The sequence below is a fragment of the Pollicipes pollicipes genome, unplaced genomic scaffold, assembly GCF_011947565.3.
Source record: "Pollicipes pollicipes isolate AB1234 unplaced genomic scaffold, Ppol_2.1 Scaffold_2555;HRSCAF=2994_pilon_pilon_pilon, whole genome shotgun sequence".
Lineage (NCBI taxonomy): Eukaryota > Metazoa > Arthropoda > Thecostraca > Pollicipedomorpha > Pollicipedidae > Pollicipes > Pollicipes pollicipes.
This window is the reverse complement of record NW_023596136.1, coordinates 10,034,050-10,057,312: the sequence shown is the minus strand read 5'-3', so window position 1 is coordinate 10,057,312 and position 23,263 is coordinate 10,034,050. Positions and strand designations below refer to the sequence as shown.

General features: G+C 51.8%; 1 protein-coding gene across 1 annotated transcript in view; it reads right to left on the bottom strand.

Annotated features, from left to right (window-relative positions):
• LOC119108562 (protein turtle) overlaps positions 1 to 23,263 on the bottom strand; it is a 29,623-nt gene extending 6,360 nt beyond the window's left edge. Inside the window, exons 1-9 of the mRNA XM_037232158.1 lie at positions 23,255 to 23,263; positions 21,787 to 22,021; positions 19,673 to 19,788; positions 19,071 to 19,230; positions 15,532 to 15,819; positions 4,725 to 4,915; positions 2,816 to 3,025; positions 1,733 to 1,873; positions 976 to 1,106 (exon numbers count right to left, since the gene is read on the bottom strand). Coding sequence (XP_037088053.1) covers positions 976 to 1,106; positions 1,733 to 1,873; positions 2,816 to 3,025; positions 4,725 to 4,915; positions 15,532 to 15,819; positions 19,071 to 19,230; positions 19,673 to 19,788; positions 21,787 to 22,021; positions 23,255 to 23,263 — 1,481 coding nt within the window. The remainder of the gene's footprint in view (positions 1 to 975; positions 1,107 to 1,732; positions 1,874 to 2,815; positions 3,026 to 4,724; positions 4,916 to 15,531; positions 15,820 to 19,070; positions 19,231 to 19,672; positions 19,789 to 21,786; positions 22,022 to 23,254) is intronic.

Sequence of the window (23,263 nt, the reverse complement as noted above, 5' to 3'; positions counted from 1 at the left end):
TGAGCCCTTAACACTGTCATCTGGTGATGTGTGAATGATCTCAGCCTTGGTATGAATCGAACGAAAGCTTGTTCATCTTTTAGCGGGCTTTGCAGAAAAAAGACAATAATTAATGTCATAATAAGATAAGATAAGAATACATAGTATAATAAATAATGGCTCGTTAATTTCTAACCTATACGTCAAGCCTAAGCATCAACGCTAACGATGCAGTTACCTATTAATGATAAGACTGGTGTGAGGGTTATAAATGCTTGTAGCCTTTATTAGCCTATACTGAGATCTAACTTACATGATGGTATCTATGTACGTCCGGGTGGTGATGATGTGCGTTGCACATATGACACTTGTATGCATCTATGTACCACTATACATAGGTGTACATAGTATACGTAGGTGTACATAGTACATACTCATACCGCAGAAGGGACCTTTATAGCTACGGAAAATGTGACTTGTTTTGCCATATGATACTTGTATTCCATATCGCCATGTGATATGGTAGCCTACACCTATGCACGTAACCTTCCCAACGCTAACCTCTGGTTGCCGACCTTCAAAGACACTTTTTCACCTGCGCAATCCAGCCGATGCCGGAAAACTTCGTGATGTGGAGCGTGCGGACCACATTGTAGCCTATTTTTGGAGGAACACAGAAAGGCTGACTGCCCAACCATGTTGTCATTTTCAAGACAGTTGCCCATAGTTATCTGAACGCTTTCTATTATTTTTTTCTGCATGAGAGTTATAAAACCGCATGATTTTATTCACGCGCAGTTTCGCACCGGACCCGGCAACATCAACGGAAGTCACGACCGTTGGGTTTAGAAAAATGATTCGGTTGGGAAGAAAAACGGATTTTGTGACAGATCACCAGTCGCAGACCTTAGAGAGTGCTCCAGCCGCTACGCAGAAGGCGCTGGGTTAGTCGGACGGCAGTTCGTGTGACGTTCAGCTGACATTGACCTAACTCACCATACGGCGTACTTCTGGTCGAAGCTGTCCCCGCCGCTATAGCCCGGCAGCCAGCGGATGGTGATGGCGTAGCTGGAGGCGTTGGTTGTGATGTCGTGTGGCGGATGAGTTGTCGTCCCCTCGACCACAAGCTGGGGAGACGAGTGACATTGAGAGAAGCCCCTGAATAACATAGTGTTTGGACATGCTCTCATCCGTTATCATGCTGAGGACAGCCGAGTTTTAATCTACCATTAGTCACTGGTTAAACGGAAATATCCAGCAGTCATTTGGCTCAACCTTTCTAGCGGCGCACACGGAGACGTTACCACGAACAGTGTTTGAAACATCTAATACTTTCGTAATATATCTCAATGTTTGTATGATGCATTCGTTTAACAAGTATTTTCGGATACAGGACTAAAAATGAGAAAAACCAGGAGATTATAGTCTTTCTCCGTTCTTTCTCCGACGTTTTCTGTAATACCGTGCACCTAATGTTTTTATCACAACCCTTTTTCCGTCCAATGCTTCCCTCTTCCTTCCATCGCTTTCTGTGTCTACCCCACTCCAGATGCTTTCTTCTTTGCGGCTGGGTTTCTTTTCCTGCCTATCCGTATAGCCTGCACTATCCCTCCTTTCAATAAGTCTTTTTGTATCATGATCTCCTCCAAACTTTTTCTCCCTGTTTCACATAGCCTCTGTCCATCCTGCACCCTGGCGCTCCCTCCACCACAGCACGTGCCCGGCGCCTCCTCTGGCTTCCCGTTCTCGGCACCTGGGTAGAGGTGACGATGGTGGCCACGCTGTTGCGGGCCACGCACTCGTAGTAGCCGAAGTCGGACTTGCGCAGCAGTCGGATGGTGATGTTGCCCTCTTCTAGTACCACGCGGTCACTGGGCAAACTCTGATTGTCGTGCTGCAGCAGGGGTCAGCCGACGGTCAGGACCCGGCGCTGGGAGGCGCCGCTCGCCGCGCGCTCGTCACCTCTGCTGATCAGGGCCGGCTACAGGGCAAGGGGTTCGTCCAACGCGGACGGGGCGCGTTGCATCGTCTAGCAAAAGTCAAACACACATTCACATTCAGTGGGCTTTGAGCACAACTTCGAGCATCAACTCTCAGTTTGGGGCGGATCACGCCGAGGGTTTGATTTAATAATACAGACGACAGTCACAGAGAAGCCAGTCACATGTCAGTAAACTTAGTCGAGACGACGCGTTTCTTAAATATATGCGATACAAGGGAGCGATGCCATTCATATAATAATGGATCTACCAGACATTAATGTATGCATTACAGAAATACCCCTGCCTATCCGCACGCTGCGGGTACAGCACGATCAGACATTATCCAACTGTCAGCGGCTCCGATGGACGCAGTACATCTCACTGACCCGTCTCCAGGTGACCTAGAGCGCTACCCCTCCACTGACCTGTCTCCAGGTGACCTAGAGCGTTACCCCTCTACTGACCCGTCTCCAGGTGACCTAGCGTGTTACCCCTCCACTGACCCATCTCCAGGTGACCTAGAGCGTTACCCCTCCACTGACCCGTCTCCAGGTGACCTAGAGCGTTACCCCTCCACTAACCCGTCTCCAGGTGACCTGGAGTGTTTCCCCTCCACTGACCCATCTCCAGGTGACCTAGAGCGTTACCCCTCCACTGACCCGTCTCCAGGTGACCTAGAGCGTTACCCCTCCACTGACCTGTCTCCAGGTGACCTAGAGCGTTACCCCTCCACTGACCTGTCTCCAGGTGACCTAGAGTGCTACCCCTCCACTGACCCGTCTCCAGGTGACCTAGAGTGTTACCCCTCCACTGACCCGTCTCCAGATGACCTAGAGTGCTACCCCTCCACTGACCCGTCTCCAGGTGACCTCGGGCGGCGGCGAGCCCTGCACCACGCACGGCATCCGGATGGTGTCCTGCACGCGCCGCTGGTACAGGTTGTTGGGCCGGACGACGAAGCGGGGCGGCTCGCGCACCACCACCTGCATCTCGCCCGACTCGCCGCCGGTGCCGTACAGATTGAACGGTCTGCACCGGTAGGTGCCCTGGTGGGCGGCGCTCACCTGGGGGCACCGGGTACGGGTCAGCGCAACTGGTGGGAGCACTCGGTACGGGTCACCACAACTGTTGGGTGGTGCTCACCTGGGAGCGCCCGGTACGGGTCACCACAACTGATGGGAGCACTCGGTACGGGTCACCACAACTGGTGGGCGGCGCTCACCTGGGAGCGCCCGGTACGGGTCAGCACAACTGATGGGAGCACTCGGTACGGGTCACCACAACTGGTGGGCGGCGCTCACCTGGGAGCGCCCGGTACGGGTCAGCACAACTGATGGGAGCACTCGGTACGGGTCACCACAACTGGTGGGCGGCGCTCACCTGGGAGCGCCCGGTACGGGTCAGCACAACTGGCACGAGGGGTATCTCAGGCCACTGACCAGCGGCGGGTACCCCAGGCCACTGACCAGCGGCGGGTATCTCAGGCCACTGACCAGTGGCGGGGCACCTCAGGCCACTGACCAGTGGCGGGGCACCTCAGACCACTGACCAGCGGCGGGGCACCTCAGACCACTGACCAGTGGCGGAGCACCTCAGACCACTGACCAGCGGCGGGTACCTCAGACCACTGACCAGCGGCGGGGCACCTCAGGCCACTGAACAGCGGCGGGTATTTCAGGCCACTGACCAGCGGCGGGGCACCTCAGGCCACTGACCAGCGGCGGGGCACCTCAGACCACTGACCAGCGGCGGGGCACCTCAGACCACTGACCAGCGGCGGGTACCTCAGACCACTGACCAGCGGCGGGGCACCTCAGGCCACTGAACAGCGGCGGGTATTTCAGGCCACTGACCAGCGGCGGGGCACCTCAGGCCACTGACCAGCGGCGGGGCACCTCACGCCATTGACCAGCGGCGGGGCACCTCAGACCACTGACCAGCGGCGGGGCACCTCAGCCCACTGACCAGCGGCGGGGCACCTCAGGCCACTAACCAGCGGCGGGGCACCTCAGGCCACTGACCAGCGGCGGGTACCTCAGACCACTGACCAGCGGCGGGGCACCTCAGGCCACTGACCAGCGGCGGGTACCTCAGACCACTGACTAGCGGCGGGGCACCTCAGACCACTGACAAGCGGCGGGGAGATCACTGGACAGGAGTGTGGAAGTGAAGAGGTGACGGCGCTCGAAGGTCTTCTGGCCGCAAAATGATTGACAGCGAGCGTCAAGCTCAGGGTGTCTTCACATGGCCTTGGACTGTTTCAAGTTCATCACTTGCAAATGTAAATTCAATACAATTTATAAGTCCTAAAACTCCCTGATTGTTTCAACAGATGGCAAACTCTCCTGCACTGCAACCGACGATGTCATGTAATTTCAAATAACTTTTGGATAAAAGTTGCAGCGATTATGGGTGTACTGAGATCCCTCATTTTTCCTCACAAGGCTGGAATACATTCTTCCATCTCTAATATTCATGGATGCGGCTCTCAGTGATGCGAAGTGGAGTTGTGGGAGCTATGACGGATGCATAGTCAGCGAGAGCAAATCAAGATTCCCAGTCTGTAACAGTAGATCGCGTATCTCCTCAATCTTCCTTCCAAAAGTTAAGCCGGCATTGCAAATGGATTTAGACAATGGAAAATGAGCCTGTCAAGTCGGTAAGACCATATAACAAATGTATCATTGCTCATCACAAACATCCAGTCGAGAGAGCGCATCACATACACCCAGTCCGCTCGAGTAAGCAGCGACTGCGGCGGACCTTGTCGATGAGCAATGACCCGTTGGGCAGGAGGGAGACGCCGGTGACGTTCTTCGGGTCGTAGTCGCGCCGGTTGCGGTACCACGTGACGAACTGGATGGGCGGGTTGGCCTTGATGTGACACCGTATGACGCCCTGGCTACCGGTGGCCAGGTACTGGACGGACGGCGTGTACGGCACGTGGGCCGCGTCTGCAACAGTCGACAGGTGTGCATCCAGCATGGCCGAGAGTGACGCACTCGCGACCGTCGCAGCCGACACGTGTGTAGCCAACATGGTCGACAGTGACGCACGTACAGCTGACGCCACCGACATGGTCGACAGTGACACATGTGCAGCCGACACAGTCGACACATACACAGGACGCCACTGGGTTCAATGCGTCGAGTGACGTCAGAGTATGGTGCGTCTTTATTTGCACGACTTCAGCTTTGAACCGTTGAGAACCATTCAGAACAGAACATGCCATCATTTCTTTAAATACCTAATCCGGATCTTTTGACCGGATGGATTTCTGGGACCAGAGCTCACGCTGAGCGGTGCTTGCGTTTGAGCCCTGACCTCTAGCGTGCGATCGCGCAATGCCAGGTCAGCGGCTGAATTTGGTAGCGAAAGCGTAACGTGCCGCAACGCTCGCCGCGGTCCGTCCTGCCCTCTGCTGTCACCTGACCTCTAGCGCGGCCGCTGCCACCGGCCGCGGGTCACACCTGGCAAAGGTAAACAGCGGGCGCCTGAAGCGACTCGAACCCACCCTGCGACGGGTGGGTGGTGCGGAAGGTAGGCCCTCTAGCCAGCTGAGAGGACGGACGTGAACAGACTAGCGTTGCCAGCGTGTATATGTTGGGCTGTGGCGGCAAAATGTTGGTCGGCGCTCTCCATGCTCCCGAATATATTACCTACGGAGCAGTTCCCGAATATAGTACTCCCCTCCGGTGAGAGCTGAGGCTGTACCTGTTCCTTTCCGAACGAACCGGGCAGGTCCGATAACTCGACCTGCCCTGGTCGAAATGTTGCAGCGGTATTACAGACTTACCGCCCCTCACAGACAGGTCAGAACGTGTAACGATTGTACATCACGCTCCAGTGGAAACAAGATAATATTACATGATCAACCCAGTCACACCGTACAACCAGACTCGGCTTAACTTAGGATTGGACACACTAAGCGGTGGCAATTAAACGTAAGAGTAGTAGATTTAATGTTATTAAGGTTCTTAAAACTAGTTCTTCAATTTTCATACAAGAACAATGCGATGCAACGTGATCTTGATCCCACCTGACCTTATCTGATCTCCACAGTCGGGGATTTCCACCGCTCCGTTCTGCGTACGCCTTCGGGGTTATCAACCTCACGCTTCCGACCAATGATAGGACTATCGGCCATCGTGCCCGGATGGACTCAAAACCAGGCGGCCGGACAGAAGTTCATGTTCTGAAGTTCTGACTAATTTGATCCTGCAGAGATTATGCAATGACCGGCTGCGCCCACAAGCAGTTATTTGGCCTTGATTCGCCAGATACTTTCAGTGGCGCACTGCACAAATAGATCTTGCCGAAGAGCATCTTTCGCAGATGCGTTCTGCGGGACGAGGCACACTAAGGATTAGGTCTGAGTTGCATGCCAAATAAGAGCGAAGGGACAATTATATAGAAAGGTGCATAAAAATCTAGAGGGGTCACTGTTTTCTACATCAAATCTAAGCACGAATTTTGTGTTTTCGACGAGCTCGGTGCCTGCCATATCGTCCGTATCCAGGGTACGTCACTGAGCGCGCCTCTGTGTTTCCCCCCCCCCCCCCTCCCATACTGGAATTTCCGGTCCGGCCTGCGAGCCGCACGCGCCCGCTAATCGGCTCAGTCGGGCGGCGACATCAGCCTGGAGCGGGCCGCGATGGGCGTGAGCGCGGTTACCGCGTTCGGTGCGGCGCTGCTGGCGGTGGCCGCCGGCCCGCTCGGCGCCGTGCCCACGGCCAACAGCGGCCGGCCGACCCTGCTGCCGCTGGACTGCGGCCGGCGCCTAGTACGCCCCGCGGACGCCGTCCGCCCGCTCGTGGCCGGGCCGGGCAACACCACCGCCTACTACGGCCAGTACCCGTGGCAGGCGCTGCTGGTGATGTACGACCCCGAGGTGCGCGGCTACGTGCACCAGTGCGGCGGCATCATCATCACGCGCCAGCATGTGGTGACTGCCGCCCACTGCGTGGTGAGCGTCAGCATCAGCCGGCTTCTCGTGCGCGTGGGCGACCTCCGGTTCGACGTACGCGAGACTGCCGAGCAAGAGTTCGCGGTCACCAGCCACCACGTGCACAGCCAGTTTGGCAGCGGACCAGGACTACAAAACGACGTGGCGCTGTTGCGGCTGCGACGCCGCGCCGGACTCGACATCCAGTTCGGACGCTTCGTGCAGCCGGCGTGCTTGCCGGCGGCCGGCGCCGAGTACGAGACGTTCCTGCCGTGCGAGGTGTCCGGCTGGGGTCGGACCGCGGACGGCGCGCCCCTCTCGGAGACGCTGCGCGGCGTTTCGGTGCCGCTGGTGTCGGACGCCTTCTGCGGCTCTCCCGAGGTCCACCTGGGCCGGTTCGTGCCCGGCGCCATGTTCTGCGCGGGCCCGACGAACGGGGGGCGCCGACAGCTGCGAGGGCGACTCGGGGCGGGCCCGCTGACCTGCCGCGACACGGATACCGGCCGCTTCGTGGCATACGGCGTCACGTCGTCCGGTGACCCGCGGGGCTGTGGCCGCACGCCGGGGCCTCTACACAAACTGTCGACCTACGTCGACTGGCTGCTGCGCCGGCTCCAGCTGGAGCTGGACGAGGAGCCGGCGCCGTCCGGCGGCCCTGACCGCCGTCCGTCCCCAGAGCGGCCAGCGTCAGGGCCTGCTCCACACCGGCCGGCGCGGCCGGCCTCTGTCTCCGCCTGCAGGACTGCCCCGGCCTACTGCCGGCGGCCGGCGGCCGACCGGCCCTGCCGTGGTGGGGCAGCCCGTCTGCGGGCTGGACGCGGCCTCCACGCCGCTGCTCTGCTGTCCCCGACGAACGGCGGCAGCCTCGCGCCGCGCCGGCTGCGGACGCACTCGCTTCTCTTCCGCCGGCGCAGCTGGGCGCCGCGCGAGTCAACAACGCCGCAGACTTGCCCTGGATGGTCACCATCGCCACCAAGGCGTTTTGGCGAGAGTGTAGGTGTTCTGTTCGGGTGCCATCCTCTCTGACCGGTGGGTGCTGACGGGAGCGACCTGTGCCAGCGAGGTTGGTCCGTTGAGCGTGCGCTTCGGGGAGCTGGACTTGAAGAACCGCGCGCGCAACAACCCCAGTGCTACGATCGAAATGGACGTTGTCAAGTCAGTGCTGCATCCGAACTTCGCACCACCGCAAAATGCAGCCTATAACATCGCACTGCTGAAAACTGCATCGCGAATTTCGCTGTCTGACACCGTAAGCCCAATATGCTTGCACGACACATCACGTCCGTCCACCGTGAGAGCGGGCAAGGACCTCATATTCGCGGGCTGGGGCTCCCCCAGTTTCAGTGACTTGGATGGCCTGTTGGCGCTCAAGTGGGCGAGGTTAAGGGTAGTTGATCTTCAGGGTTGTAGAAGCAATTATTCCGATAGTCATGCCAAAACCAAATTTGAGACGGAGACGTTTTGCACGAAGTTTATACAGCCTACAGCAGAGATCCCGTGCGCTATCAAACCAGGGGATTGGGGCTCTGTGTTCATGGATGTTGTTAATGCAGACGGCGTTGAGAAGTGGTACGCAGTAGGGCTGGCTGTTGCTGGCGCGGGCTGCAATACTGAAAGATACCCAAACATCAATATGTCGCTAGGGACGTCTTTGGGCTGGATCAAGTCGGTAATTCTCGCCAATAGACAGACGTAGTTACAAGTATTTATACCAGGACAGCTTATTATTCCGCGATATCGGTGCTCTTTCGTAAGCACGCCTTACGCTCACGATGCTCAGAGTTCAGCATATGGCTGTTACCACCGTATCTGTGAATCAGTAATCCTCATTTCAGTTATGAAAGTTAGCCTCGCGCAGAATTGTAGTGAACCAAAAAGAAACGTATATGATGAATGCTTGTTTAAGAATGAGGGCACGAAGACAAATAAAGGCCAACATTGTGCACGCCTGAGTATGGTCAGATAGGAACATGCATTATTGGAGAAAGGCTCACTTTAGACAGAAGCTTCTACTGCCCAGCAAGCGAGCTCCGGGAGGCGAAATGATCGGAGGAATATCATTAAGATAGAATGATTATTCCCACTATGACCGACAACGCTTACACGTTTCAACCAGCTGTTCTCCGGCTATTATCAGTAAATTCTCATAGATCCTGAAAATTTTGAGTGCAGCGGTGCAGCTAAAGCATCCACGACATCGACGTGTTCTCCATCACAACACACACGCTTTGTCACGCTGGGTCCTTCTGTCTTGCCTCGGGCTGTTGTCTTCCTCTGCTTCTGTAGTCTGCCTGACATCGGGCAACCTGTTTCACCTTTTCAACAGTCTTTCCCAACTGCGCTAGCGGTTTGTGTGCCGTTGGGTTTGCGTATCGTGCGTGCTGCTGGCTCCTGCGCGATGCTGCAGTCATCCCATAATTCGCCTTCTTGGAAAGATTCGGTCGCCGAAACTCAAAGCTGAACCACTGGCCGGTTGCCTTGGTTTTGCGGCCTACCCACTGGTAAGGTAAATCTAGTGTCGGTGTCCCCCAGCACTTGCTCGAAGAGGACGCGTCGCGTTAGAACCGGTCGCGGCATCGCAGAGCGTGCGCAGCTCCATATCTGTATCTTGCCTTGCTCCATATCAGTATCTACCCGGTGAGCCGGGTCGGTCGGCGCTGACCACTGATCCGGTGCAGGCATTTGGTCACACCTGTCTGATGTTGCCAGAGGATGACTGTGTCATCCACAGACCGCAGCAGCTGGCGTGCGTGGTGCCGTCTCCAACGCGACAGTAACGCAAAGCACTTCAAGTAGGTGTCAGCAGTCGCCAGCGGGAATGGCGTTGGCGCCGGTGGTGGACGTTTTGGCGCTGAACTAGACTGGCGCTGCATGAGGAAAAATGCCCTCTCTGGCGAAAGTCCACCCTGATTTGGCGCTGCTTTTCGCGCTGTACGGTGACCGAATCGTAAAAATATGTGTTGTGTTCCAACGAACCACTAATTTGAATGGCAGCAACCGCCTTTAAGGTGCTGTACTCAACAGCACCACTTTGACACACTGTGTTAGAGCTAAACAAGAGGTGTGATGCCTCTTGTTTTTGCCACATTCATTTGGCTTATGAGATAAGAAAGACAATTTTTGGCGCTCGCCTTGGACTTTGGCACAGGAAGCGTCTTTGGCGCAGACCTTTGTGCTAGCATTGAAAACATATTTTATTTTTGCTTCGGGTGAAGAATTTAGTTGGCATTAGCGTGTATAAAGTATACCAAATTATGCTGTTCTAGTTCTAGATACTCTGAGCTATTATGACGCATGCATATGCTCTAATATTCTTGTAGCACAACATTTTCCATTTTAGAAGTTTTGCGTGAAGATCCATGAGGATCATACAGCTTTCAGTTGCTCTCACAAAGTATCTCCAGTTTTAGGTTTCGGTGGCAAAGGGCGTACGGACAACCACGAATCTTTCAATAAGAGAAAGAGGAGCTTGACAGCATATCAGCTCAGGACAGTTACGTTCACTTTGCAGTGAGAATGGGCCAGAAATTGACGTTTTCCATTTTGTGAAAGAAATACGTCCGGTCTCGGCGCCATTACAGCGAGTTCTTCTCGTCCTCGTACGGCGCGAGTGAGGTAGATCAAGGCGCCATTGTGCTCTGCTATGCTGATTGTCCACTCACAGCGCGTTCTGAGAGCTGTTTTTGGCGCCGTATGTGGAAAACATCCGAAGGTATGTTGTTAGAGAAAATATGTGCACCTAAAACAGCACATGAACACCCATGAAACTTAAGTTAGCGATTTGATCAACGATTTATTCAACAACGAGTTCCGATTTCTCTGAAAGCAGGTCTCCAGGTCAAGTATGGCACGAAAGCATTGAAATTTACCTTTATCTTGCAATATCGTGTGACCTTCGAGGTCAAACGCGGGCTCAAAGGCCAGGAAACTCAATACCACCCAAAAATTACCGGTCAATATTAAACTTGAAAATATCAGAACATTCGTCACAGTAAGAAATAGTGTGCGTCAACAGTCCACACCTCTCAAGATCATCAGAGGACAAACGTGGCCTAAAGAAACGGGTATCTCAAAATCACCCAAAAATTGCCCGCCTATTTTAAACTTGAAAATGTCAAAATAATCAACACAGAGAGAACTCGCATCCGTCACAAAGTCCTGATCTCTCAAGATCATCTTTCAAGGCCAACATGACTCAAAGGACGGGGAACTCAATATCACCCAAAAATTACTGGCGGATTTTAAACTTGCAAATGTCAGAATAATCACCACAGAAATGACTAGCGACCACCAAAAAGTCCTGACCTCTCAAGGTCACCCTTTAAGGTCAGACGTGGGCTCAAAGAACGGGAAGCTAAACATCATCCAAAAGTTAAGGGGCGATTTAAAACTTTCAAATATCAGAATATTCGGTGTAGAAAGAACTAGCGTCTGTTAAAAAACCGATGTCTCAGGGTCACCCTTTGAGGTTAAACGCGGGCTCAACAAACGGGAACTACTTGACGGGCGCTAGTTCTTTCTGTGGTGAATGTTCTTATGTTTGCAAGCATAAAATCGGCCGGTAATTTTTTGGTGATATTGAGTTTCCCGTCCTTTGAGCCTGCGTTTGACCTTGAATGGCGACCTTGAAAGGTCAGGACATTTTGGCGGACGCTAGTTCTTGCGCCCGAGAATGTTTTGATGCTTGCAGTTTTCAAATCGGCCGGTAATTTTGGGGGTTATCAGTCCCCCGTCCTTTGAGCCCGCGTTTGGACTTAAATGGTGACCTTGAAAGGTCAGGATCTTTTGACGGATGCTAGTTCTTTCTTTGGTGAATATTTTGACATTTTCGAGTTTAAATCAGCCGGTAATTTTTGGGTGATATGGAGTTCCCCATCTTTTGAGCCAGCGTTTAGTCTTGAAGGGTGACACTGAGAGATCAGGACTTTTTGACGGACGCTAGCTACTGCGCTTGTGAATATTTTGATGCTTGCGGTTTTTAAATCGGCGGGTTATTGTTTGGGTGACAGCGAGTTCCCGTCTTTTGACCCAGCTTTTGACCTCGAAGGCCACATGACATTAGAAAATAAAAGTCATTTTCGATGTTCTCCTGCCATGATTGACCCTGAGACCTTTTATCAGATGACCTCTGAAGGTCATTCTTCAAGATCAAATTCAGGCTCAAGGAGACAAAGAACTCCAATCACCAGCAAGTCACTGGCCAATCCCTTAACTTGCAAGCATCACAATATTTGCAAGCACAAGAACTTGTGATATGGAATTCCCCGTCCTTTGGGCTCACGTTAGATCTTGAAAAGTAACTTTGATAGGTCAGGACTGTTTGACAGTCGCTTGCCATTTATGTGTTGCATATTCTTGTGCTGGCAAGTTCAAAATCGGCGGTAATTTTTTGGTTTCCCGTCCATTGAGCCTGAATATGACCTTGGAGGATGACCTTTCGGAGGACAAGGCTTTTTGACGGGCGCTAGTTATTGCGCTTGTGAATATTTTGATGCTTGCAAGGTCCCATCCCTGTACCCAGCTTTTGATCCCGCAGGTCACAAGACATTGAAGAATAAACGTCATTTTTGACGTTCTCGTGCCATAAATTTGAACTGGAGACTTTTTCAGAGAAATCGGAAAGTCTTCCCCTGAGTAATTCTCTTGAATAGAATCGCCAGCTTCACAGACATGACTCAGGCGCCGTTATGCTGACTGCACACTTTCAACCCGTATTCAAAAAACCTAAAGCCTGGCAGCACATGGGGACAAAATCACTAATGCGGGCGCCATATATTTCTTTTTGGGCATTTAGAGGGCTCAGACGTTCTTGTCAAAATACTCTCTCTGGGCATTCCAGGCCCAGATATTTTTCAGATTTATTCATTTTGGATATTCTAACCGCTGTAATAGTTTATTGATTCTAGATTACTCAAGTAAGAGTTTTCCTTCCACAAAAGTACGGGTGCAGCGCCATTTCAGCCGCCCATGTATCACATTTGCTGCCGTGATATAAGCTTAAGAACATGTGTGCCAGGCTAATCCCAGAGGCTAGTCGCGCCTCTTTGATGGCGTAGCCAGGATTTGGCCCAGGGAAGGGCCAAATCGGGTCACAAGGGTTCCTCCAGTCAAGAGACTCCTGATCACTTCGTCGCTCTGTTGTCTGGCAAGCGTCTTTCTCCGAGAGTCTTGACATCCGAACAACTCTCTCCTAACGTCTAGAAGTTATAAGCAACCTCCGGTGGACTAACATGCAGAGAAGCAAGGCCATGGTTCGTCTATCCGAGAAAAAGCTTTTGCATCAGGATTCTATTTTGATAACTCGGGCCTTTTATACTTCAGAAGCCCGGTGGGCGTCTTGAATTGACAAAATTCAGCTGAGGGGCCCCGCGACCTCCAGGAGGAGGGAAAGGGGAGGCATGGCTTCACCCCCTCCCCCGCCCACCCGCCCGTCCCCTCACTGGGTACGCCACTGTGCCTCTTCAAGTTTAGAGCACAAAATTCACTTGAAGGCCCTCCGGAATCAATACGAGCGTGGGTAGCAGTGTAAAAGGGTAGATGCAACAACCATTCAAAAATGGAGATGGTAAAATATGGGTGGTCGCAGGAAACTCAGTCTCTTGGACGGGACTATCTTAGACATCGGACCCTCTCTGGAAGATTTTCAGGCTGTGCGCATGCTTCGATCATGGAAAACTCGATGTATTCTCTTTGCTGGTTTGTTTTTCTGCCAAACATCTGAGCAGCGATGCCGAAGGGGCGTTAGGCCATCTGAAAATGATTGCATTGGAACAAATCCCATCGCATGCAGAATGATATGCCCTTTGTCAGAACACGTTGAACTACGTTACCACATACAGCGCCAAAGCTAGGTGCCCAAGATTTCAGGACCCTTTAAACTAACTTTACAGCGCCATTGCGCCGTATGATGAATTTCCAGTCTCATTATGTCCATCTACGGCGCCAAAAAGCGCTAAATCCACCAGGTTTCTGGGGATGGGATTTTCTTTCTTTGAAGCGGTTTGCAGACCATAGTGGTGCTTGGATTTCAAATAAATCAACATGATAGTAATTCTGTATATGTGTCTCACCAAATCCATACACATCTCTCGCAAGAATATACTGCCTTTGTTTTGAAAAAGCGCAAGTTGCCGGTACCAATGTCACCATCTGGGGAGCTAAAATTCAGTTCGTTTCCTTTCTTGTCACTCCATTGATCTCTTTTGGCGCCCGATGGTGAAATCCACGTTACAGGCAGACAATGACTAGCCCGTGGCTATTCCTGATGTCTGCTGGTAACGTTGACTGTCTAGCCAAAGCCTTGTTGTTAAAGTACAGGACGCTAATAGTTCAATGATAGTTGACACTGCTTTTCTTTCGCGAGGTGTGATGCCCTTATCTATCTGGTTTCTGTCAACCTGTTTCTAGCCTGAATGCCCTTCAAACCGTCCGAACTGTCTCCGATATCATTTGTGATTTACTGAGATTATTCGGCAGCATCAACATCCCTGATAAAGCAAGAAAGGCACAGTTAATGACGTCGTTGGCGTCCTTGCTAGTCTCCCAGGTTCGAACTCTGGCATTAGTCATAACCTTCTGCTGCAAGCATGAGCAACATACGTCGCGCGTACGTGCACACGTTCTTGCGTACGTGTGCGTATGCAAGCGTGAGCAACGTATACTCTGGTGTTTTGTAAAGACGACTTACAGCCAGCCGTACGCCGCAAGAGGTCAGCCATGCGGTATTGTGTGACCCGTTGTTATATATCGGGAGGCTCCGTCCGCCGTGCTGACATCCAGCGGAAGCCCCATGAAAGCATTCCGCCCTCCATGAAATGATCCTGGTCAGGGGCGAGGCTTTGCAACATCTGGTGCGGGGGAAGGTGAGCCAATGAAGACGACCTAATCTACCATCAATCGTGATTCATCATCGGATTTCAGACACTTATGTTTGTGTCCCAGACGTCAAATTTAGAATACAAAACAAGTTAGTCGGTTTCAAAATCGTTTTGATGTTGAGGAATGGCTTCCAACTTGAGCCCGATGTCGCAGTGATGACATATGATGATTGATGGTGCTGCGTTGATGGTACCTAGGGTACCATCAGTCCAGACAGTTGCAGCATTTCCTTGGCCCAGTATTTCTTTTTTACTCATATACATTGGGGAGGGTGTTCAGATGAGCATTTAGGGAGCTTAAGTTAGCATTGGGGACTCAGCCGCCCACACAAAACTATACAAAGTGACCCGCCTGGTCTTGGTGCCTTGCGTAGCGACATTAGCTACTTAACGGGAGGGAAGAGCTACAGCAAAGAACCCAAAACTGAAAAATTATGGCATGAAACCGCCACGAAAAGAGTGTATATTCCAATTGCTCGTCGCTGAAGTTTTTGGGCACGCATTGACAGCGTGTATGTGATTCAAAACGGAGGTTCTTCCGTGGAGTAATGGCAAATCCTTCAGTCCATAAAAAGAACATTATGCCTGGTTTCTCTGCCAAGTTGCACGAAAATGCATCGGCTCAGCATGTTTCGGAGGAAAACATGAGCGGTCCAAATACACTGGGCGTTCAGGCTCACACTCACAGCGCACTCCGCTGCGCGGCAAGACACTCACAGCGCACTCCGCTGCGCGGCAGGGCACTCACAGTGCACGTCGAGGAATGCGGAGGCGCGCTGTGGCACGCCGATGCCGTTGGAGGCCTGGCAGGTGAAGCGGCCGGTGTCCTCGGCCGCCAGCGGGTCGATGACTAGCGAGCCGTTCTGCAGCACGCGCGCCCGGCCGTCCAGCGCCGCCACGCGCCCCACCGGCTGGCCGTCGCGCAGCCAGAGCACCGTCACGTTGTCCGGCCGGGCTCGCGTCCGGCAGTTGAGCACGGCCGGCAGGGACGCCTTGCTCGTTTGGTTGGCGGGCCCGGCCACGATCACAGCGCCACCTGTTGCCGGGAAAGATGGTCAGAGTGTTGGCCAGCCGCCGCTGGGGCCTGAGTTCGCCCGCCCGCAGCGCTAGGCGAAGCAGAGCACGCTGGCTCTGTGTGACAGATGGCTGTCGACAAGTCAAGGCGCGACGTGCACTCACGACGGGCCTCCTGTGCTCCAAGGATGTCTGCCGTTGCCACAAACCATGGCTGCCGACTGTACTCTATCGTCGGCGTCGGATGGCTCTCGGAGCCAGCAGTCACCACAGGCGGCGGGCGTATTTGTGTTTGTGGGGAGCGGCCTAGCCATTCCGTGGTACGGAGCAGATGTGTTCTCCGGAACTCTCAGTTAGGCTTCAAGGTTGCACATAGTTCATATAGAAACATTTCAACTTGATTCCTCTTATTGAACGGTAGCTTCCGAGATAACCGCTACCACTTCATCACCCATGACCAGACAATGGATGGCCAAGTCTGGGGAAGAGGTAGGAATCATCCCTTCATCTTTTTCCAATCAAGTCTGTTGCTTTGTTTATCCCCTCAGCTGGTAGCCATGGTTTGTGGCTGACGCTGCGTACCAGCACGATTTTTATGCCGGCAGAGTGACCAGACGCTGGTAGGTACATTGCTGAACACGACGAATACACATGTCCGTGACTTACGGAAGATCTGCCTACGATACAAGGCAAGTAAAGAAAGAGCATCCCAACGATTCCAGACGTCTAGCAAGCAAACTGTGTTGCCACCATAGTGTTACTAGTAGCGGTGTAGCCAGGGAGTCCCACAGGTCACCTTACGTGACGCTGTGAAACGGTTAAATGACAGCGATCGTATTTTGTAGCCTTCAGTGGTCACTTTTAACTTTTTCATCACCTTTTTCTGCATCATATTGACCCGAACTGTTCTGTGCCACCATTCTCCAATACGTTAGTTTCCAGAAAAACTTTGTTGTCACCCGGCATAACAGATGGCACTGTCACCGTTATCGCGACCTTTCATTAGTCTTGCGTCCTATCAATGACCTCACATTAACATAAGTGTCACCTCTTATGATCGATTTTACCCATCTTTGATCAGCTCAAAAAATCGTTCAAAGAATATTCAGTAGGTCAACCGGGCGCGTATTAACACGCACTCGGGTGGGGAGGGGGGTTAACTTGACCTCCCAAAAAGCTTTCCAGAATGGTTTCCGAATGGCGCGGCTACGCCGCGCCAAGTCCAAACCCAATCAATTATGCATAGCTGTGGACATTTGAATGACGGATCGTTTGATATAAAAATTTAGATGTACCCTGAAGGTGTCTGGCCTATGACAGGTCAAAGTTAGGTCATGGCTTCAGCGAACGCAATTTCTAGGAAATCGTCCAATCTGATGCAATAACGGAAAGTTTGACGAAGCCATACATCTATGAGATGCTTTCTTAGGCACCACAAATCTTGAATGAGCAGATTACGTTGACCTAAGGTCAAGTATGAAACTCAGACCAAGGTCAAAATCAACCTGATTTATTACTCTAGGGTTTGATGTATGCGATAGTTTATGCTGCACCTTTCTAATTTATTGACAGCAGAAACCGCATTATACATCTTCCATTGACTTCATAGAGGTCAGAACAGGTCATGTACCTAAGATGACCCGGGTCGACATGTTGTTTTTTTAACATGCTGCCTAGCGCAATCTTTGTCGCTTATTCAAATGCGAAACTTAGATCAGTCCTGAGTGGTTTTGGTCACCGTGACCTTCAAAAGGTCAAAAAAGGTCACTGTCATCAAATGGGCTTGTGAACTTTTGCTTAGAAACAGTTGCCTAGGTTCTGGGGGCAACTTAAGAGCCCAATCTGGAATTTGACCTTGTTTGACCTTATTTGACCTGAAGGTCATGATCTAGGAAGCTCAAACGTTGACACAAGTGAGTTCACGTACAGGTCAAGACACCCTGCAAATTTGGTGTCTCTAGCTCTTTTAGTTCCCGAAATCTCAAGGGAGAGTCAAACTGACCCCCCTCCACCCGAGCGAAGGGTATCAATCCGGTCACCCGAGCGCGTGTTAACTTACGTTTCCTTTTAGCATAGCTTGAACTTCCATTCATATTAAGTTCACTAATAAACAATGCTGGTTAAAACTTTGAAATTGTGCTGGCGGAAGTCTTTTGTTGAAACTGCAGTGAGGTCTACAGAGAGCCGTGCAAGATGATGGATTCCTTGCGTTACTGGGGGAATGAAATCTGATAAACTATATGATTGCTGAAAAAAACGGCCATGAAAAGCGGTTTCCGTGAAGCAAAACTGATTGCGCATCCTAACAGCCGAACCAACATATGACGGTTTCGAGGCAATTCAAATTTGACTGTGGTTGAACACACACAAACACACAACACACACACACACACACACACACACACACACACACACACACACACACACACAACACACACACACACACACACACACACAACACACACACACACACACACACACACACACACACACACACACACACACACACACACACACACACACACACACACACACAACACACCACACACACACACACACACACACACACATACACACATACTATATATATATATATATATATATATATAATATATATATATATACATATATGTATATATATATATATATATGTATATATATATATATATATATTATATATCCGTGTTTATTTTAGTTTGACCTTGCTGGACCTTGCCTGACCCAAAGGTCATGCCTAGGAACCTCAAATTTTTACAATAGTAAGTTCACATGCAGGTGAAACCACTTCGCACATTTGGTACCTCTAGCTCTCTTAGTTTTTTTAGATTTCAGGCGGTCAAATTGACGCCTACCCGATCAAAGGACATTCAAGAGGTCGCCCCGGGCGCGTGTTAACTCACGCTTCCTATTAGCTTAATTTGAGCTTACATTCATGCTAAGTTCACTCTAATCTATATATTGTGGCGACTTAACTTTAACTTACAATTCGCGTTAACTTAGCTAAACTTTCGTTTCGTATCAAATCAGCTTTGACTTAAATTACGACTTACACTTTGACATGGTGCTAGCGCGTTGTTCTAACTGCCGCCTGAGACAGGGTGTGTATGTGAGAGGTCCATTATCATGTGTTCATAGGTGCCGAACAAGTATAGCAAGTAGCTGTTCCGATTTCAGGCGTTGTTTCGGCGCAGTTCCAGCCTACGGCGTTGTATCGTCGTCAGAGATAATTTGGCGCACATGTAACTAAGACACTGCGCTGGCCCACTGACGTACCTGCCATGATAATCTTGGACGTCCAGCGAACGCTGCCTTCGCTGTTGGTGGCACGACACGTATACTGTCCTATGTCTTCCTCGCCTATCCTGTGTATCCGGAGCTCGTTGCCCTCCTCGCTGAGCCTGGTGGTCTCTGACGGTCGCACCGGCTTGTCACCCTGCAGACGGCCGGGGCAGGTGTCAGCGCCAGCTGCTCAGGAGCAGCACCCGCGGCTGATGATGCGGGTCTTAAATGTTCCGCGGACGTTTCCAAGAACAATACAATCTGATTTTCGGTGTTATTCATTTCCGTTTTCAGAAAGAGCACGGAAACGTTAAGCGCCTCACGGGATAACGCACAAGTTCATGTGTCTAACATACCTACCCTAAGCAAGTACGGAGGCGTGATTTCGCATGTATGTGAAAGTACAGGAAGAATACACGCCTTGATTAGTTTGGAATCTTAACTGCATGCACGTGTGCAGATGGGTTTCCTGTACATCACTGATATCATCATCCATTTGGATGACGCATAGCCTACGGCTGGCTGCTGTATGTCCCCATTGCGACAGCTGGCGCGGGATCAGGCTCGCGCCTGGTTGGCTGCGATGAGAGCCTGACCTTGAGCCACGTGACCACAGGCTGGGGCGTGCCGCGGGACTCGCAGGTCAAGGTCACCGAGTCACCGATGTTCACGAACACATCCCGAGCTGGGGTCTGTACCAGCCGCGGTGGTGCTGAAAACAGGCCGAATAAAGTAGCACGAAAATGACAGTATCGGCACGAGGGTCAGTAACTCCAAGGTTAGGCAAAGCATCAACATTCTGCGGTTATTATGAACATCGGACGATGACATTTTATTTAAGGCATATGAGCCATTGCTTAAAATGATACGTTGCTTAAATGGTTTGATAATATATCTACATAAATATGGTCGAAATAAAGGCATTCTTCGTTGGTCACTTGATTTCTTAAAAATCTAAACTTCCGTTGGGTGAGAAGTTGTGATCGTGTCGTGCGAAGGTCGATGCTGTCGAAGGTCGATGCTGTCGTGCTGGGCGCAAACTGCTGCGGTCGTGGAAGGTCATTCAATGCAATTAAGAAGACAGTGAAGATGACTCGACTGACGAAAACTTTACAGTCCGGTTGTCACCAGCCCTGGCCGATTGGCCTCGGAGCGTCCGTGGCCGGGGAGCCACCCGTCCCAACGGCTGTCACCAGCCGTGGCCGATTGGCCTCGGAGCGTCCGTGGCCGGGGAGTCACCCGTCCCACCGGCTGTCACCAGCCGTGGCCGATTGGCCTCGGAGCGTCCGTGGCCGGGGAGTCACCCGTCCCACCGGTTGTCACCAGCCGTGGCCGATTGGCCTCGGAGTGTCCGTGGCCGGCGAGCCACCCGTCCCACCGGCTGTCACCAGCCGTGGCCGATTGGCCTCGGAACGTCCGTGGCCGGGGGGTCACCCGTCCCAGCTGAAGCCCGTGTCTGGGCTCCACCCGAGAGTGGAGAGCAACTCCCCAGCTGGACTTCAGCCCGAATAAAGATATCAACTAGGTCTCCCAGGTGGGAGGAGTAGTCGGAGAATGATAGACGCTAGCCTCAGTGCTGCCGCTTCGCTGTCGTTTTTTGAGCGCTAGGTGTCTGCGACGATCACCGCGATGTCACTGCTACCACGTAAATCGTACTTCGTGCTAATCCCACAACGCACTGATGGTGCACGCCGAGCTCACGCCAAGCACATCCAGGTGAACTTGATTCTCTGCTGTTGTAGAAACGTCTGGGTGCAGCCCTTCCTTGCCGCACGAGTTCATGCGCACTGCTGACCCGTTTCTCACGGTGCACAGCCAATTTGAGCTCGTTCTCTCCGCACACGTCTAGGCCGGATCCAGTTGTTTAGCATGCGCGTCCAAAGACGCTTCACCGCTCACGCCTCGACTTTTCACACTATCTTAGTTAGCTCAGACAGTCTGTTCTCACCGTGCACGCCCAGGTGGACCCAGGTGTCTACTCTACCTGTCCAGCCTTACTCTACCTTGCTTAGTCCAGATAGAAGCCGTTCTCACCATACGCGCCCAGGTGGACCCAGGCGTCTACTGTACACGTTCAATTTCACACTATCTTTGTTAGCCCAGACGGTCTGGTCTTACCGTGCACGTCCAGGTGGACCCAGGTGTCTACTCTACCTGTCCAGTCTTACTCTATCTTGCTTCGTACAGACAGAGTCCGTTCTCACCGTGCACGTCCAGGTGGACCCAGGCGTCTACTGTACACGTCCGATTCCACACTGCCTTAGTTAGCCCAGACAGTCTGTTCTCACCGTGCACGTCCGGGTGGACCCAGGTGTGTACTCTACCTGTCCAGCCTTACTCTATCTTATCTAGTCCAGAGACCGTTCTCACCGTGCACATCCAGGTGGACCCAGGTGTGTATTCTACCTGCCCAGCCTTACTCTATCTTATCTAGTCCAGAGGCCGTTCTCACTGTGCACGTCCAGGTGGACCCAGGCGTCTACTGTACACGTCCAGTCTCACTCCATCTTATCTAGTCCAGACAGAGTCCGTTCTCACTGTGCACGTCCGGGTGGACCCAGGTGTGTACTCTACCTGTCCAGTCTTTCTCCATCTTATCTAGTCCAGACAGAGTCCGTTCTCACCGCGCACGTCCAGGTGGACCCAGGCGTCTACTGTACACGTCCAATCTCACTCCATCTTATCTAGTCCAGGCAGAGTCCGTTCTCACCGTGCACATCCAGGTGGACCCAGGTGCCGTTGCCGAGCACGGCTGGCTTCCGATTGAGGAAGTGGACAACGCACTCGTACCAGCCGTCGTCCGCCTCTGTGATGTTGGTCATGTTGAGCGAGGCCAGTCCGTGTCGGGTGTTGCGCACGTCCATGCGGCTCACGCGGCCGGCGTAGCTGTCGGCCACGTGCGGCGGGTAGCCGTCGTACCACATGTAGAGCGGCTGCTGCAGACCCTGTCTCGGCGGGCACGAGGGAGGCTGCCGTCAGCAGGAGCGCCAGACGCGCTCTAGCGGGAGCTCCGCCGCGGGCAGTTCAGTTAAGCGCAGTAGCCTAACGCTACCGGCCGTGACAGCCGGGGCACAATAAGTAAACCTGGTACCCACGAGAGGTTGCACCACCAGGGGCAGGGCAGAGGGCAGGCCACACAGCGCCGCTTTTTAAACGATATATGTATATATATATATATATATATATATATATATATATATATATATATATATATATATATATATATATATATATATATATATATATATATATATATATATATATATATATATATACATGTTGTGTTCCATGAAACTTCAGATGCCGCCACCATGCTGACGGAAGGCCTCCAATGACGGAGACGGAGCATTTCATCTAACACAAAAGTGAAAACAATAACTGTCCCTATACTAGAAAGCCAGCGCCGAGTTGTTATGAAAGGAAAATCCGTTATATGCAATGCAAAGGAGGCCCATGAAAAACAAAGGAAGCCCGAGAAGAGACCAACAAATTCTAAGGACCTGAGGTCCCACTATGCTAGAGGATATTTTGTAAGATGAATAAAGCAGCCTCATTCCCAATCCGTGCTGTGTAATCGCCTGATCCAATCCATAACATAAAAAGGTAGCAATTAGATAAGACAAGAGGTCAGGTATGACGTAAGATAGAAAGAGTAGATTAAGAGTTGGGAGGTGTAAGAGGTATGCGGTCTAGGAGATAAGGGGCAAGAGATACCAATAGGTCTCTTTGAAAAAGAACAATTGGGCAAAATCCGAGACAATCTATTACACCTAGTTCGGTATGGAGATCCCCAGATTTGCTGTGCTTGTCCCCTATGAAAATGACAGTCACTTCCCCTGGTACCCGCTTTTAACAAGACGCGTAATTTTCACCATGCCACGTTTGCTTCATAGTAGATGCATATGCTTCACATTTAACATAAACGAGTATTCTTGAGCTCCGGGCTTTTCGTAATAATAAATTGGGAGCCTTTATACTTAACAATTACTAGTTATGTACGTGTACTTAAGCAAGGCTGCTGTCTGTAGCAAAAATGCAAAGTCTATACCAAATAGCTTTCAGAGGCATTTTGAAACCATGCCCAACAAACGCTATTTTGCAATTATCCGAGCTTATAAGAGGCTGTATCAAATATCACTGGCTCGGACAAGCCACATGCAGTCCGAGAGAAAACCCACCAGAATCAT